The sequence below is a fragment of the Passer domesticus genome, chromosome 5 (genome assembly GCF_036417665.1).
Source record: "Passer domesticus isolate bPasDom1 chromosome 5, bPasDom1.hap1, whole genome shotgun sequence".
Taxonomy (NCBI): Eukaryota; Metazoa; Chordata; class Aves; order Passeriformes; family Passeridae; genus Passer; species Passer domesticus.
The window spans coordinates 79043445-79060267 of record NC_087478.1 but is presented as its reverse complement, the minus strand read 5'-3'; the positions used below and the strand labels follow the sequence as shown (position 1 = coordinate 79060267).

Genomic DNA, 16823 nt, shown 5'->3' with positions numbered 1-16823 from the left:
TACCCTTATAAATCATAAACAGGGAAATCACTGCTTGATCCCTTGCTAGAAGAGGGGAATGTGATGATTTCAGCATGTTTAAAGCACACATTCCTAACATACCTAACTGGTCTGTAATTTTTTCGCAGTATAAGGCCTGAGCTTAGTTGTTGGGTTCCTTGATGTGCAACCATACTGGTTTTGATCAACAAGCTATGCAGGGACACACTGTTGAGCTTGAGAGTTGTGGTATTGTCTTCCAAAGGTAGCAGCCTTTCCTGGGAGCAAACAAGAAAAATGGGATACAGCTTTGCAGAGCTCTGTGCCACAGCAAACTGTCCTTTGCTGGGTGCAGACTGCAGCATCCTCCAGGCTTTTGCAGGTCTAACCCACAGGGAAATAAAGAGAGGTAAGTGCTGCTGTTTTAGAAAAGAGGACTTGAGTATGCTCCAGGATGGCTGGAAGGGCTCCAGCAAAGGAAATTTAGTCAAACTGCACGTCACATGTGTGCTTTTGTGCTGGGAGATCTGCGAGGAAGAAAAAAAAAAAGGAAAATTACGTTCTTTTAATACGTTTCCCAACGTGTGTTCTTATTTTAGAGTCGACATACCGTCACCAAGCTACCATTGATGATGAAGTGGTTTCCATGGAGATACTAGACACAGCTGGCCAGGTGCGTGGGTGCGTGTGCTGCTGCTACCCAGTGCCTTGGCTGGGGTATGCAGCAGGGCAGGAAATTGTGGTGGTGGCAGCAGCGCAGGGGCTGGCAGCTGTGCCCTCCTCTGGGGACACAGATTTGCTTCTGGCAGAACCCCCTCTCTCCTCCCCCATGCTGGATCCACACCCTTCTGCAAGGGATCCTGCTAGGAAGAAAAAAGTCAAGGGGCTAACTCTGGGGGTAAAATTATTTTGTTGTCTTGCCTTTTTATTCAGGCCCAGCCCAGAAAGCAGGCATAAAGTCACGGCCTATTTTTACAGTGAAGTGATGAGGCTTGGCAACTTCAGCCAATGATTCCCACTAGAGTGAAGAGCAGATTTGTCATAGTCAGGTCTCCCTTTTAAAACATGGCAGGTGAACGTGCTGCACAGGCCTGGGCAGGTCATGGCCCTGCGTGGAATAGATCTCCTATGCCACTGATTAAAAAGGTGATGTGAGCAAAGTATAGAGCAAAGCAGATGCACACAGCTTTGTAGGATCAGCACCTCTCTGAAAAACTGCTGTCTTCTTTATAAATCAAATTCCTAAGGCATTCTTCTGTCTTTTTGAACAGGAGGATGCCATTCAGAAAGAGGGACACGTGCGATGGGGCGAGGGCTTCGTGCTGGTTTACGACATCACGGACAGAGGCAGCTTTGAGGAAATGCTGCCACTTAAGAACTTGTTGGACGAAGTCAAAAAGCCCAAAAACGTCACCCTGATCCTGGTGGGGAACAAAGCAGACTTGGACCACTCCAGGCAAGTCAGCACGGAGGAAGGTGAAAAGCTGGCCACGGAACTGGCGTGTGCTTTTTACGAGTGCTCCGCTTGCACGGGGGAGGGCAACATCATGGAGGCGTTCTACGAGCTCTGCCGCGAGGTGCGGCGCCGCAAGATGGTCCAGGGCAAGACTCGGAGGCGAAGCTCCACCACCCACGTCAAGCAGGCCATTAATAAGATGCTCACCAAAATCAGCAGCTAAAAAGAGCTCTCCTAAGCCAGAGAAGCGTTTTAGAGCGTATTAGCTTGGAGCAGGGATGGGGCAAGCAGAGTGTGTTTAATGAGAAGTGGTCAAATCTTTGCAATGAAGAAAAAAAACTACAAAAAGACAAACACCACCACTTTTTTGAGTAACACGGGATCATACTATTTTCCTGTTTTGAAATGTATTTAGCCACACTGCTTTGGACTACTGTGGGAGAAAAAAAACAAACCAAACACCAAATGAACTCCAAATGACTAGACAATTGTGGGGATTGGCAACCAAGAGTGAATCTTCTGCTTCTACGTGGCTAGCTCCAATCCCCTGCAAGTCAGTAGTGCCTAAACATCATTTCCAGCCAGACAGCTGCTCAGCAGCCATTGGAGAGTAAGATTCAGCCCTCAGTCCATCAACAACCATCACAACTGTTGTTCTCCAGGACTGAATATGTGTAGAGGCTGCTGTGTTGAAACAGAACGTTCACCTGACACCTTCACCAGCTCTGAGTTGGCTCATTGTATGCTTTCACTCCTTCCTTGTTATTTTTGTCAAATCCATGAGTGTTGATGTTCTTAGAAAGGTATGCAAAAATATAGGAAAGGTCTATTTCCTGGAGTGTTTAGCCAGCTAGACACACATTTCAAGAGAGCTAGAGTTCAGCTGCTCTTCCAGCTCCTCTGAAACTGTAGAGTTCTCCTGAAATAATCATCTAGTCCAGCAGCACTTCACCATTTCCCCCTCAAAGCATTGCACTGTGTTTGGGGAAATGGGAGTATATGTGCTGGGAAATCAAACTGAAAAAAAAAAAAAAAAGAACCATATTACTGTTGATTTAGCTATGGTTAGTATTTAGATTTTGATTTTTTTTTTTTTTTTTTTTTTTTTGGCCTTTTTTTGATTCAAGTAGTTCCTCTTAGTTAGTTTTATACCAAAGAACTGAATTGCTGGGAAGGCAAGTATTTAAAGTCTAAGCCCAAATGTAAATCAGATCTGAATGGCCACTATCATATCAAAAAAACATAATAAAGCAGTGCAGGTTTTTTGTAACTTTTATCTGGCACATTGAAGCAGAAACACATTTTATCAGATTTTGGTGCCTGGGATAAAAGGTGTCCAGTGCTTTCCATCTCCCTCATCATCTCATTCAAGCCAGCTGCCAAGTTTTGCCTCTGTCTAGATGGTTTCTTAACTGCTCAAAGATGCAAGAACCAAGATTGGAAGCTTTTAATTCAGATTTTACTGGACTTCAACCAGTGGTGTAGGATCCCTTTGGGCAGCTCAGACTATCAACATGTAGAACCACAGCCAAGGGTTGGGATGACAAATTGGCAGTGTTCTCCTTTGAGTAACAGCCCCCTTGGAGCATTTGCTTATAGCTTTACTCTCCAGTGCTTTGTACTTAATGTGGTTATTTGCGAGGAAATAAGTCCAAAAGCCTACCAAATGCAAATTGCCACAGGTGTAGGAAAGTGAGTAAATCTATCTGGCTATCACTTTGTAGAGCTATAGGTAGCCATATAAGTGGTGAAACAGGCTGAAGAGGCAGATCTGTATATCCATGCAAACAGAGAAATGTTCCAAATTACGACTTCTATCAAAAGTATTCACTTAAAGGTATTTTACCAAAGTACTTTTTTAGAAAATCTTTTCCCTAACCAGCAAAGAACATCACGTTCAGATGTATATTTTATTTGGGCTGTTGTTTGTTTTCTCTGCTTCTGTATTCTAGGTGGTAAAAACTCATTTCACTGTCCTGGAATGTCTATATTTTGGTCCTCATATTCACGTGTGCTGCTGTCCATCAGCTGGACACACTGCAATGGAAACTCCACCATGTGCTTCTGGGCAGGGGGTCCTTGCAACAGGCCTCTGTGACACACTTGTTCCCAAACTACTCATCATATCATTAACTTTTTTAAAAAAGAAAAAAAAAAGTAAAAAAAAAGAGAAAAATAGAGGTTTTGCCATTTTTAGTATTGTAGAATCAACACAAGTGTAAAAGAGCGAGCTAGTGCCTATTCACAAACCAGAATTCTTTAGCTGAGGGACTGAACTTGCCAGAAATATAGTTACATTGGGAGCCAGAGTGAGCATTTGCAAGTTGAAGCACTGGGGTTCTGTTATCTTTCAAATCAGTGCTGGTACACGTATCTGAAGTAAACAAAATCCTTACCTGCAATCCCATGGCAACGTAGTCATGTCTTCGCTTTGGTATGCTAAGCAATTGGTTCATCCCTCTTAGAAAACCTCAACAGTTCTTTTATCTGAAAATCCTTTCTTGGGGTTCAGATTGGAGCTGCATTTAAAATACAAAAAGGTTCTATATGAATGACAAGAGAAAATAATTAATCATATTCCTATGAGGAGAGTTGAAAGGAAGGAGAGGCTGAGTTACAGCCCGCACACTTTCCAAAAGATTTCCAGCAAATTGTATCTTCTTTTGTAACATCTGTGTGGATAAATTATAAAATCCTGGTGAAAATAAAATGTTCCACTGTGCAAATATCCCTTGTTACATAAAGAACCTACAATAAAAATAGTAACATTCCTTCTCAAAGACTGAATCTGAAAACTGCAAACAAGATAAACACTTGGTCAAAAAGAAGGCTGCCATTTTGTAACTTTTCCACTAAAACAAATACAAACCTCTTTACTTAGTTGCTCCTTAATTTTTTCCCTTGAATCCAGTTCTGTTGATATGCTTTACATAGCATTAAATGCAACTCGATCTACTGTCTCTCACCATGTTGCAACCTATTATGGATATGCTATAAATCTTTCACATTCCCACAATGTGCAAATTGAGCCCAAAATTGCCCAAGCATTGAAAAGGCTGAGTGCAGCATGAACCCACATTCAGCAGCCTTTCTGCAGCAGACATCAACAGATTCAATTCTGTTGAATTTTGTGTTAAATTTTCTCCTGCTGCTGTTTAAGTGTGTGTATGTGACACTAACATGAATTTCTCTCCTCTGCCTGCTGCCATTTCTGCAGAGAGAGGATGGGAAAGAAGATAAAAACGGGGAGGAAAGGTGAAAGGGATACTTGTTACCTTCAACAAGTTGATTGTCGTTTATGAAGTTTTTTAAATATTTATCTTCAATTGATGAAGAGTTAGTCATGCCCGTGCTGCAAGACCTGGATCAGGACCCAAAACTTCCCTAGAACTTTGAGAATCTTTGTATCTGGGGGTTTGGTGCAACTACAGATGGAAGTGAGGATCAGCCACTGGGTTTGCACCTGGATCCAGACAGGTTGTCCCCAGCCTGGGGATAGTTGGATCTGGCAGTTTGCTACAAGGCTAGTTGATTTTTATATATATAATGATCTGTATGCATTTTTACATTAAAAATATGAAAGCTTGTGCTTGTAGATAATATATAAGAAAAAAATAAAAAAGAAAAAGCAAATATGGTGGTTTTTGTACTGACTCTCACATATTGATCTTCCATTAGATGTCTCCAGTGTTCCTTTCAGCTATTAAGGGGCCAGTCCCAAAAGCCCTGATTTGGTTCTTACTTTATCTTTATCTAAGGAAAGCAAACAGTGAATTTTACCAGAATAAGCACTGTAAAATTTGGATCATTTTACTTGAACTTATTTGGCTGTTAGTCCTGGAATAGAGAAGCCAAACAGCATCTACAGTGAGGCACAGCTCCAAATGTCCTTGCTATTTCAAGGCTGATGAAAAAAGTTACAGGGTAATTATCTAACCTCAGTGAAACCCACCAAAAGCTGTCCTGCCAACTAAATAGCACAAACCTTGATCCCAAGCTTCTGAGATGAAATCCTGGGATAAGAAGTCTGGGAGATTTATGCTGGTGATTTGGACAGAGGCAACTTTTCACCTGCTGCCAACTCTGCCCATCCTCTGTTCCAAGGATAACGCACTGTTAATCTGAGGAGGAGGTACATAATTTGTACCTTATGAAAGGTACATTATATGAGTGGTAAATAATTAAACAGAGCATGAGTATTAAGCTGTAGCAGAGGAAGCTTCAGCTCTGCGGAGGGGAGCTGTCATCCATTCTTTTCCCCCCAAACCTGGGCCAACCAAAGCATGATGAACAGGAGTGGGGTATAAGAATGTCACAACAGGCAGAGCACTGCATAAAACCCGGGTGCAGATTTGTTCTGGGAGGTGAAACCTCCCAACACCAGTCACTGTCTGCCTCTGGAGCACTGCAAAGCAGCCTTGAGTTCTGTCAAGCCACAGAACATTATTTTGTTGCAGTCAAAATAATGTCTCCTGCAAAGTTAAGTAGCTGCAGTCATAAAGGCTATGCATAAACAGTCTTGGGGTTCCTTTTATCTTTTTCTTTAATGGCTCGATACATATGCAAATCTAAAGAAGAAAAAGAAAAAGAGGCTTTAATTAACAGAGGCTTCTTGGCATTTTGATGTATCTGCCTTTATGCTCTTTGCAAAATTAAACCTGTAATGAAAACAGTGTCATCTTAGAGACTCCGGTGTTGTGCATTTGATTTCCTTTACAGACGCCAGGCACTAATTACTTCAGGCTAAGAAAATACAGAGCATAGCTTGTCCAGTGCTGTGCAAGGTTTCTGGGAGGTGACAATGGTGGGAGGCCAGCTCAGCCTGGTTTCTGCCAGCCCCATTGCCCGTGGGGAAGGAAGGCTGTGAATGCAGCAGGAGGAGAGGTGGCAGACACTGGGGCAGGGATCTGCTGGGGTTTGGGTCAAAAAAGAAAAAGATCACACTCCAATGGCCAATTCCTCTCATCCACTTGATGAATTTTCTCCATTTTCAGTTTAAATAGACTGGCAAGAAACACTAATTGCTCACTACTACTGGCTGTTTAACAAACCTAAGGATTTGAGGGGAGTTTGGCCTTTTTTGGACTGATCTCTTTAATCTCCAGCTTGATTCCCCAAAGCAGCATTTGTGTTTTGCTGTTTCCATCATATTAAACGAAGTAATTTTGAGTTTTGTTTGGTTGTTTGGGTTTTTTTAAAGAGTAGTTTTGTCAATAAACTCTGATACCCATGGGCAAAGAGGCTGTATCACTTCTCAGAGGTCACTCTCACAAGGATGGATATTTGCTAATGCCTCTGGGTATAAATTATTCACACTGAACACAGCAGCTCTGAAGAGTTGGAAATAATTTTTTTTTTTCAATAAGGGAACCTCTCATCATTGTGGTACAGATGGCTGTGTCAAGTACCAGTCCTAAACCAGACTGAAATATTCTGCATCACTAGGAGCAGCCATGGCCTGTCATGAAATATTAACATGCAGAATAATAATAAAAAAAATTGAAAACAATTTACAGGCAGACTTCAAATTATACCTCACAGAAGAAACCTGCACATTATTTCCTTTTAAATTTTATGTGGAATCAGGAATTTACAGGACCTCATTTCAAAATCCAGCAAGTTCTGGAGGCTAAGAATGTATCAGTAATGCAAAAAATAAGGGTTTTTATCAAACTCCTTGCCAGCACACATGATTTAACTCTCCAGTCTCTTTCCTCTAGCCTGGTCAAAGCTGTCATTACTACAAAGAACATCAAAGAGACCCAGGTGGAACTTTTGATATGAAAAAAAAAAGCAAATTAAAAACCCCCAATAAATAACCCCAGAGGGACATAATCCAAATAAAGGTTGAAGTCTCATTTTCCTGAAAAGCAACTGTAAGATTTCATACACCAGTGCTGGTACACAGGTGATCTGACCAAACTAAATAATCAGAAACAGTGAAATATTTTGAGGTTTTAACTTGGATTTCTTTTTTTTGCAAATTTAACTGTAAAGAAATAAAATTATTATTATTGTTCAACAGACATTATGTCTGGAATTTGTAATTGATGCCATGTTTTTGATATCCAGCTTTCAAAAAACCAAAAGGAGAGAAGAGCAGAGGGGGAAGAAAAAGAAAACAGAAAAAGGGAAAAGAAAAAAAAAAAGAAAAAGAAAAGGAGAAAAACCTAGTTTTAAAAAGTTCAAATAATTTTCTCTTTGTTCTTAGGGTTTCTCTGTGCAGAGCTTTCTGCAGTTCCTCACCAAAGCCAGTGATTGAACACTGAACACTGACACTTTCTGTCCAAAACTCTTGTCTCTCCTAAGGACAGATACAATCCAAACCACAGCCATGTAAACATTCAGCTCAATTCCAACCTGGAATAGAAGTCTACATCTACTTCAATCCAGATTATTTCACTTTTGCATTCAAGGTGTGTTTCCCCTCTTTGAAATAGAATTCAATTCTAAAGCAGTGAGTGTTATTAATAACATAAAATACACATAGTTTTACTATGTATCTAAAAAAATCCATAAACAAAAGAATGCTTTGCCTGTGAGAACTAAAGAAAGCAAAATAGCATTAGCTCGTTCTGTAAATATCAAACTTCTTGTAACAGACCAATAAGTTGCCTGCAGCTTTTTTTCTCAGTTTGTTCAATATTTGAAATAACCATAATAAACACAAAAAGCCTGCAATTTCCTTTAGGGAATTTCTGTAGAGGACAGTAATTCTTTGCAATAGAGTTAAAACATCCAGGTTTATAATTCAATAGAAAATGTAGCAGAAATTACAAAGAGTTATTTTAGAGAAGCAGAGAGCAAGGGGAGAGTGACATCCTCAGACTTCCTAGACAAGAATTTAAATAAAAGTTCTGTGAAGGACTCTGACATTTTCATACAGTGATGAGCTGTTACCTGAAGTTTAAACTCAGATTTTTGAAAAATAATTATTACTGCAGGGAGCAAAGAAGAGATGGATGAGATGCTGTATTTTGGTAGCAACCATCAGATCTTTACCTCTGGTTAGAGTTGTTACCAATCTGAAGCAGAGTTACTATCCTGGTTTCAGATAATTTTCTCCAATAAAACCCACTACCACTCTAATTTTCACAAACAGATGCCAGCAGAAAAGAAAATATTTTAAAAATTAAAAGAAAAAAAAATTTTAAAAAAGGTGGAGACTGCAAGATCACAGTGTTTAATTTACCTGTGTAGCCCATGAAATTTCCTGTAGTTTTAGAAATGGCTGCAGACAGAAATCAATAAGCTACATCCATAAAATGGCAGACACTGTTCTGCCATGCCTCTTCCAGGTGTTAGCCCTAAGTTTTCTCCACCAGATTCTGGTCTGTTTTAATGCCTTTGTCTTCTTCAAGGAAAGACCTAAAAATTGTTGGTGCAAAATTTAGGGATTTGAAGTCAGTTTGGTTTGGGTTTTACATTGAAACCCTTAGAAAACATTTCCAAAAAAAAAAAACCAATCCCCACCACACTTTTATTTAGATTGCTGTGATGATCTCAGTGAAAATATCTCAATAACTGCTTAAGTGGGTTATTTCTCACAACTATTTTAAAAAGAGAGCTAATCCAACCATTTTTGTGAGCTCATACACAGTTTAGTGTACTCTGTTGTTTTCTAGGGTGAACTTCTGGTCACTAGGGCTCTTAAACATTCTTGTGGACTCCCATAGATCTTTATGAAAACAAGTTCATTTATTAAGATAGTTGCAGAGAGCATGCCATGATCTCACAGCTGATGTCAGCAGGTGAGAGGTTACTAACCATGCTCTAATCAATTTCCTATATTCAGTGATGAGTAAAAGAAACAATAATTATCACAATTATGTCCTTGGCCACACCACTTGGCTGACCAGCAGCTCCAGCTCCAGATGATGTCCCTTAATCTGTCAGCTGGGTTTGATTTACAGCCACAGCATTTCAGCCCAGTCAGAAAGACTTTGCACTTCTCCCACATGGCTCTTCATGGATCTGCTCCAGTGGCTTCTGTGGCCCAGCCTGAACTCTGAACACAAAAAAGCACAAAAAGTTGGTGTTTCCAACATGCAATTATTGTGCTTATCAAGTTTCAGGAAGGGAATAAGTTGCTTCTAATTACATGAAACGAATGTGTACCAATGGCAAACTCCAGTACAAGTCAGAGGAAGCTTTCAGAAACTCCCAAAGACTGGTGAATGTTTCAGTAAGAGTGCTGAGAGGCACTGGATTGCAAAATATGCAAAAATACATAGCAGGACAGGACTAGAATGCAAAATAATTCACTACTTAAACACCTTCATCAAGGCTAAATTCAGTCTTCAGAGTGCTTCCGACTTACCCCTTTTGGTCCCGAATTAGAGCTGTTTCATAGTTTACTGAAGTCAATAAAAATAATTCCCACTCTGTTTTCAGGAGTTTTGGCATCTGAATCTTTACCCTTACACTTCGAAGTTCTGTTCCCTTAACTGGATACAAGGGACAATAATTTATTAACCCTCAGCCCCTTTAAAATTCCTCTGTGAAACCACACCAAAGTGGACATGAGCAACACTAATTGTCCAACTGTCTTAAAAGGATTACTGACTTTATTCTCTAAATGGATAGGGAGTAATTTGTAAAAGCTGAAACTTCAGTTGTTGTGACACCATCCTCCTATGAGCTCCAAGATAGCATTTTCAACCAATTCCTCTCCTTTACATGGATATTGGATTCTTTAGAGAAGCATGGCTTGTTGCAGCACAAGGGAGAACTTGATGTCAGCTCACCCTCCTCTGAGAGGCTCACCAAGTGATTCTCCCATGGAAAAGAGGGATGACCCTCTGATAGCACCTATAATTAAAAAAGTCATTAAAAATCAAGAAAAAGCTCCTGTCAAGACCCAATGTTCCCTTCCTCTGGAATAAATTGAGAGAAAGGAAGTTAGTGTCCCTACTAGAATGATTAAACTGCATCAAGATGTTTATTCAAGACAACTGCTATTTTTTCTCTGCTTTTGATAATTAAAAACACGTCATGAACATTAAAAATACTACAGTTAGACATTGGGGAGGGTTTTTATAATAAAAAACTTCTTTGTTGTAAATGTTCTAGTTGTTCCTCCTTGTCCAAATATCTGAAGACAGATCTACCCTTCAGCCATCTCCATTTTTCACTCCCTAAGTCTCATAGTGCAGTTCTTTTCCTGCCTACTTCCACACTCAGTTAAACATGAACTCAAAAATTATATGCTCAGTCATTCCTTCAGATCAATGACATCCCTGGAGAAAACTAGAGATATATAATTTTTCCAATAGAAATAACAACAAAAATTGGCAATGCTGGCTTCAAAGGCTTTGGCAACTCATACTGAGCTGCTTTTCCCTAAGGTCCCACCCACCTTGGATCCATTAACCTGTCTTACACTCTTGTAAGTGAACCAATAACAACTTTTAAGACCTGTGTATTTTCACTTTCTACCCTTATTTGTCGGTATATTCTCCCTCCAATTCAGTCCAAAAATCACTCCCTTGCAAAGTAAAAAAACTCACACTTTTCAAGAACTTACCAGAGGAATTCCTAAATCAAGTTCTTTGCAACACGAGATTTCTTTTTTTCCCCCATATATTCCACCCAGTGTTGAGCAAAAAAACTATCACCACAGCAGTAGCACTTGGCACACCTCAAATGTTGACCTCTACACAGAAAAAAAAAGTCTAATAGAAAAACTCACTGTTGCTTGCTACTTCTCTTTTTATCTGAAGAATTTTCCTGTGATGGCAGTGTGCACACATTTACACCACTGCATTAACAAGACTGACTCCTTATTCCACTCACAATAATGAGAAGTTATATTAAAAAGGGCTGCAGAAAAGGGTAACTGCATAATTAGCATTTCTTAGAGCTAGATGTTGAAAGGTAAGGAGATGAAGACAGAGAAATAATTATATCCTTACTTTTAATGGCATCTATTTCTGGTAAATAGGAAATCCAGAAGCACATCGACCCTTTCATCTCCAACCACTTTGTTTCTTCTCCTCTAACAATTGCTCCTTGTCCATAGGAAATCAGCTCACCACCCTGAAAAGATCACCTTGTCCAAGGCCTAGAACAATTTTATATTCAAGCAGGACAAGACAAATGAATTTTTGAATACAGGATATTGAATCTAAGCTTTGTAGCTTTTTCCCTGCGATCACAGTTGCTCCAATGTTCTTCTCCTGCCCTCAGTGGATGTTTGCCCCAAGAAAAATCTTCTCCCAGATGCAATGCTGCAAATAGAGAATAGAAAATACAACCAAGCATTGCTGTCATTTCTCTGTCCTAGCTGGCAGTGCTGGAAATCATACAAACTTAGAGGCACAGGCTCATTGTAATAACAAGAATAGTGGTTGCTTCTCCATGCCCTAAGGAATGGCTGATTTATTTTTTTTATTTACATGCATAAAATTATCTAGTACATTAAGTACTGCACTGATGGTTTACAGGGACAGTTCCTGAGCTGCAGGGAATTGTTCTCTTTTCAAGCCCCACTAAGAAACATTAAGAAATGCATCTAGAAAATGAAAGATCAGCAGTCTGGGTTTGGGCTCTGCTACAAAACTTCTGTCTCTGTTGGCACCAAGCTCTGACTGCTCATTTGGAAAAAAACCAGCAACACTTATCCACCCCACGGGGATTCCTGAGCCTGAATTTATTAATGGGGCTGACTTGCTTGGTTCAAGTGCACCTCAAGCCACATCCTCTGACATCTTCTGCTATTTATTGCAAACTCCCTTTCTGTGCTGTGATAAAAGCCAGGGGAGCTCACCCTGGGAGGCTGAGGAGACCATAATAGGAGAGTTTATGTGTGCTGCCACCCTCCCAGCCACGGAGCTGGGTCACCAGAGGTGAAGGTAAATGGGAAAGTGTCTGTGCTGCAGCACCCCTGGCAGCTCCTTTCGGTACACAAGGCCTTGAACGTTTCACTAGGCAATAAAAGAATGTTAAACAGTCCCCTCCTCTCCCTCCTCAAGGTCAGCTGGTGGTTTCACAACCCCTTGAATCCCACAGAACACTGCATTGTTTCCACCATGCCCATGTATTTAATCTAAGTGTGAAAACAGAGGGAAATGTTTAAATGGTTAATAAAGGGGATCTAACTTTTGGGGGGGGAAAAGACCAAATACATTGTGGTGAACAGCACAAGAGCCCTGGCCTCATTTTTCTCTATGATGTTGCTAAAATCACTTCAGCCCTCTGAGCCTGTTTTTTATTTCTAAATGGGGCAAAGGACAAATTTTCCTTGTTTGAAATACACATGGGAAATGTTCTTGATGACAGGTTAGAGGTATTGAGCAGAGCCCCTCAGCAAAGATAAGAACTTCAAAGAGAAATGGTGGATGATAACTGGAAGAGTGACAAATCTCTAGAATTTCAAACTTTTATCTGCGAGAAGTATTGTTTGCCAGATGTATTTGCAGACAATAACAATTTTAGTTTTAGAATACCGTTAGAATAACAACAACAACAAAAAAGAAAAGTAGAACATTTTGAACTTAAGATACTCACTCCCAAGGATGTTAATGAACTTGGAAATTTTTTTCTCCCAAGCTTCTCTCATAGAGAAAACTATGCATCCATGGCTGCATCTTTTAAAAGAGTAGAATATCATGGCCAATTCTTTGATGTGTGGTGGGATAGAATTTACAAGAATTCCTGTCATCTTGAATATTTTCTAAAGGAAACAGCAGGAAGAATTATGACTTTAAGAAGATGCTGACACAATCAGCTTTCTCTCTCTTTTGAATTTCAAAACAAGAATGAACAGACATTCTGGGGCCAGCATGTAACTTCTGAGAAGCCTAGAGTGCTGAACACAGAATTTGACCAGAAACATGTTATTGGTCAATGCAAAATGCAGTTTTGGTGGGTTGGTGTGAGTTTCAGCTGTCTATCAATGCAAGGTTTATATACCAAGCATGCTTGTGTTTGTCTGGCACCAAGGTGGCTAAAGGAACAGCTGATGATGTTTCTTTTCCAGTGTCCCTTTGCTGGAATTTTATTATTGTCAGAGAATGGTTTAAAACTGTGGAAAGTCATTGGAGAATAAACAAAGTTTCAAACTTTGCTGCTGGGATGTGTGTCTGCCACGAGGTGATCTCAAACCCTAGGTGTGAATACCCCTCAAATGTGGATCCTTTCCAGATCCAAACTCTGTATCGAGCTCCAGGTGAAGCAGTACTGATATTTGATTCACCAGCCAGCACACATGTAAACTAAACAGAGTTCCAAGTCCAGGTCAGGAAATTTCCACACTCCCCACTTAACCAAGCCCTTCTCTGTCTAAGCAGCCTGAAGATTGTTTTGCATTGTTGAAGTAGCACCAAACAGCTCAGAGATAAAATGGACTTGATGCAGGGACTGGGGTCAACAGGTCAGTTTCCAATCTGAAGAAAAAACTCCTGAAGGAAGAAGAGCAGAAATGGCAAGCCCCGAAGAAAGTAACTGGTCAACAAAAAGGCTGGGGTGTGGGAACAACCTAAAATGGCTTTTCCTTTGGGATCTCAGCTGCAGTGACATTGCTGGCTGCCCCAGAGGGCTCAATGTGTTTGGGTCATGGAGCTGCCTTCTGGAAAACAAGAGCTGGAACCAGAGAGCAGGATGAAAACCAGGGAGGAAGAAGGTCCTAAACATCCTGCTTGCAACCGTGCAGAGGAAGACAATGCAGTGCAGCTCAGCAGAACACGTAAATTCAATTGGTAATTTCAGAGAACAGCATATCAGAGTAGATTAGGGTAAAAAGTTTCACTCTGTGTGTTATCAGTAAAAAGAGAATGAAGCACTGCATGGGTGGACTGGATGAAAAGGGGATGGAGAACACAACAGTCAAACATTCTTGGCAGTGCTTAGAAAAGGGGAAAGAAAACTGACACTTCTTGATAAACAGTCTCAGGACTCAAGATGCCTTTGTTTGGTTTTTTGCCAAAATATGTTAAATGAAGTAGAGCAGTCTTTTCCCTTTGCAATGATATTTTTTTTTTTTTTAATGCAGAAAAGCCCATTCACATTCCCACGTGCCCTTATGCTGAGTGCTTTCAGAGCCAGCTCTCAGCAAAGAATACATTGGAACAATCTATCTCTGATATGCACCCAAAGAAGTTAATAAAGCAGCCCAAAAGAAGAGACTTTTTCCATTTGATGCAATCTGAAATATGTAAAATAACCTATTGGAGAAAATGAAAAGAGAGGAAAGATCTTCACTTTAGATAGTCTATTTAGATTCCCTGAACAAATATTTGAATATTTTCCAGTGTAGCTTCAGGATATATTAACTTAGAATGAGTAATAAAATAAAATTGAGGGACAAAATAATACTCAGTATACATTTTTTTTTTAAATTATGTTACTTGAGAAAGCAAACTTACAGATATGCTCACTGACATTTGACTAGTCAATGCATTTTGAAGATTCAGAATATCACTTCCAAATTTAATAGGGTTTTCAACATGTAAAGTGAAAAATATATATTTACATCTTCCTGAGGCACAGCATGCTGCTGGCATATTAAAAAGAAAATACTCAGTTCCAAAAAGGTGTGATACAAAATTGTTTCCACAAAATCGTTTCCACAATCCCACAGGAAGACAAGGTTACATTGCCTGGCATCATCAGATCAGACTACAGTGGGGAAACGTTCATGAACTTCTAATTTCCAGTTTTGTTCTGGGATGCTCCTGCCATCAGCCGTCCCCATCGTGGGTCTGACCAGCACCACCATCTAGTGGCACCACAACCTCCAAACCCTGCAGGGCACACAGCACCCAGGTCCAAACCCCTCTGTTATCAGCTGGCCCAGAGCCCAGGGACATCATTTGTCAGTCTGGGTGTGGACAAAGCCCACAGTGTCATCCTTTCCAGCACATCCTAGGAATAAGGTGGTTAGCTTCCCAGAAGGAAGTGAAGGTGATATTTTTATCCAAAATAGTGATATATGGCATCTAAACAGCAGGTGGTCCTCTAACAGGCCAGAAAACCTTCCAACATCCTGTGTAGGGAAATCACAGCCTTCTACATGCAAAGTATTCAATGCTGGAGAGCACAGACTGTGTGAAAAGGGAGGAAATTGTATGAGGGAATTGCATCACTCTCCAATAGATAAATAAACAAATAAATAAATTTGGCAAGATGCAAAATAAATAATTGATTTAAAAGTAAACTAAGTAAGATCCTGTAAGGGTGCATTAAATACCAAAATGCTACACTGTTAAAGCTGGGAGGGTAGAAGCTTGAGAACAAAACCTGAGCCAGAAACAAGGCTTTTTGCAACTCAAAATGAAAACCCTTCTAGCCAAGTGAGGAAATCCATGTGCGGGAACCCAGAGAAAATTCTGAATACAGATACATGTCTGACATCCACAAGCTCTACACAGCACAAGCACACAAAGCTGCCTCCACGAGCTCCTCAGCAGATATTGATTCCTGCACCACCCTGCCAGGAGAAATGCAGGCTCAGAGCCCTCTGCTACTCCCCAGGAAAGCTGCTCTCCTCTCTAAACAGGCTTTCAGCCTCAAAAATAAAGGTTTAGATGGGGAAATGCACAGGCCAAGTGACACAAATGGATCCACAGGGAAGGAGTGCACCCTGCAAACAAATGAGAGATGAATGGCACCCCACTGATCCACACCATAATTGTGATGCATGAGCAAAAAACACACCTCAAGGACTGCTGCCACTGAGAGATCCTCCCCAATGGTTAAGAAGCCAGATAATCCACTGCCAGCACTGCTTACATGTGGAGCAGAAAAAATAAGTGGTGCTTAATTCCATTGGCCTTTTGCTGCCATTCCCACCAGCTTCCCTAAGATCCAGCTTTAGCACTGCAAGCCCCTTCCTCTGGATGGGTTTTTTTGTTCATCACAGAGCTTCCCAGTACCCCAGCAGTGGGGAATTTCCACAAGCTGGAGATCTTCAGCAAGGTAGCATAGTCAGTCTGAGCTGATGGTGGGCCGGAGAAGTTGTTTTCAAAAGCACATCTCGTAGACACATTTAGCACAGTTATTTGATTAGATTTAATCAGAAGGCTGGAAATCTGCACCACAATTCATTGTAATAATTAGAGCAAGGCACCCATTTTTCTAGGAATACAGCAAAATGTCACAGAGCCAGCCACTGGATGATGAGATAGATAAAAGGTCCTACACACATTTCAAAGAGCATCCAAGAGGATGTGAGGGTCACAAAAATAATTTGCTCCACAGCTGGGAAGGAGATCTGGTTATCTCAAGTTGTAACAAACTCCACAAATCAGGTTAAGTAAGAGCAGCATTAAAAATAAGCTGAGATAATTCCAGCTGAGCAGTAAGGCATAACCTAGGCTTGTCATGACCTCTTGCTTTTTAAAAGAAGAGTATGCAAACAGAAGATAAAACAAAGCAAATTAAGGTACAC

General features: G+C 40.5%; 1 protein-coding gene across 1 annotated transcript in view; it reads left to right on the top strand.

The window, feature by feature from the left end:
• RERG (RAS like estrogen regulated growth inhibitor) overlaps nt 1-6120 on the top strand; it is a 95138-nt gene extending 89018 nt beyond the window's left edge. The window contains exons 3-4 of the mRNA XM_064421363.1: nt 579-652; nt 1251-6120. Of these exons, the coding sequence (XP_064277433.1) occupies nt 579-652; nt 1251-1658 (482 nt within the window). The 3' untranslated portion in view covers nt 1659-6120. The remainder of the gene's footprint in view (nt 1-578; nt 653-1250) is intronic.
• The last annotated feature ends 10703 nt before the right edge of the window (nt 6121-16823 follow it).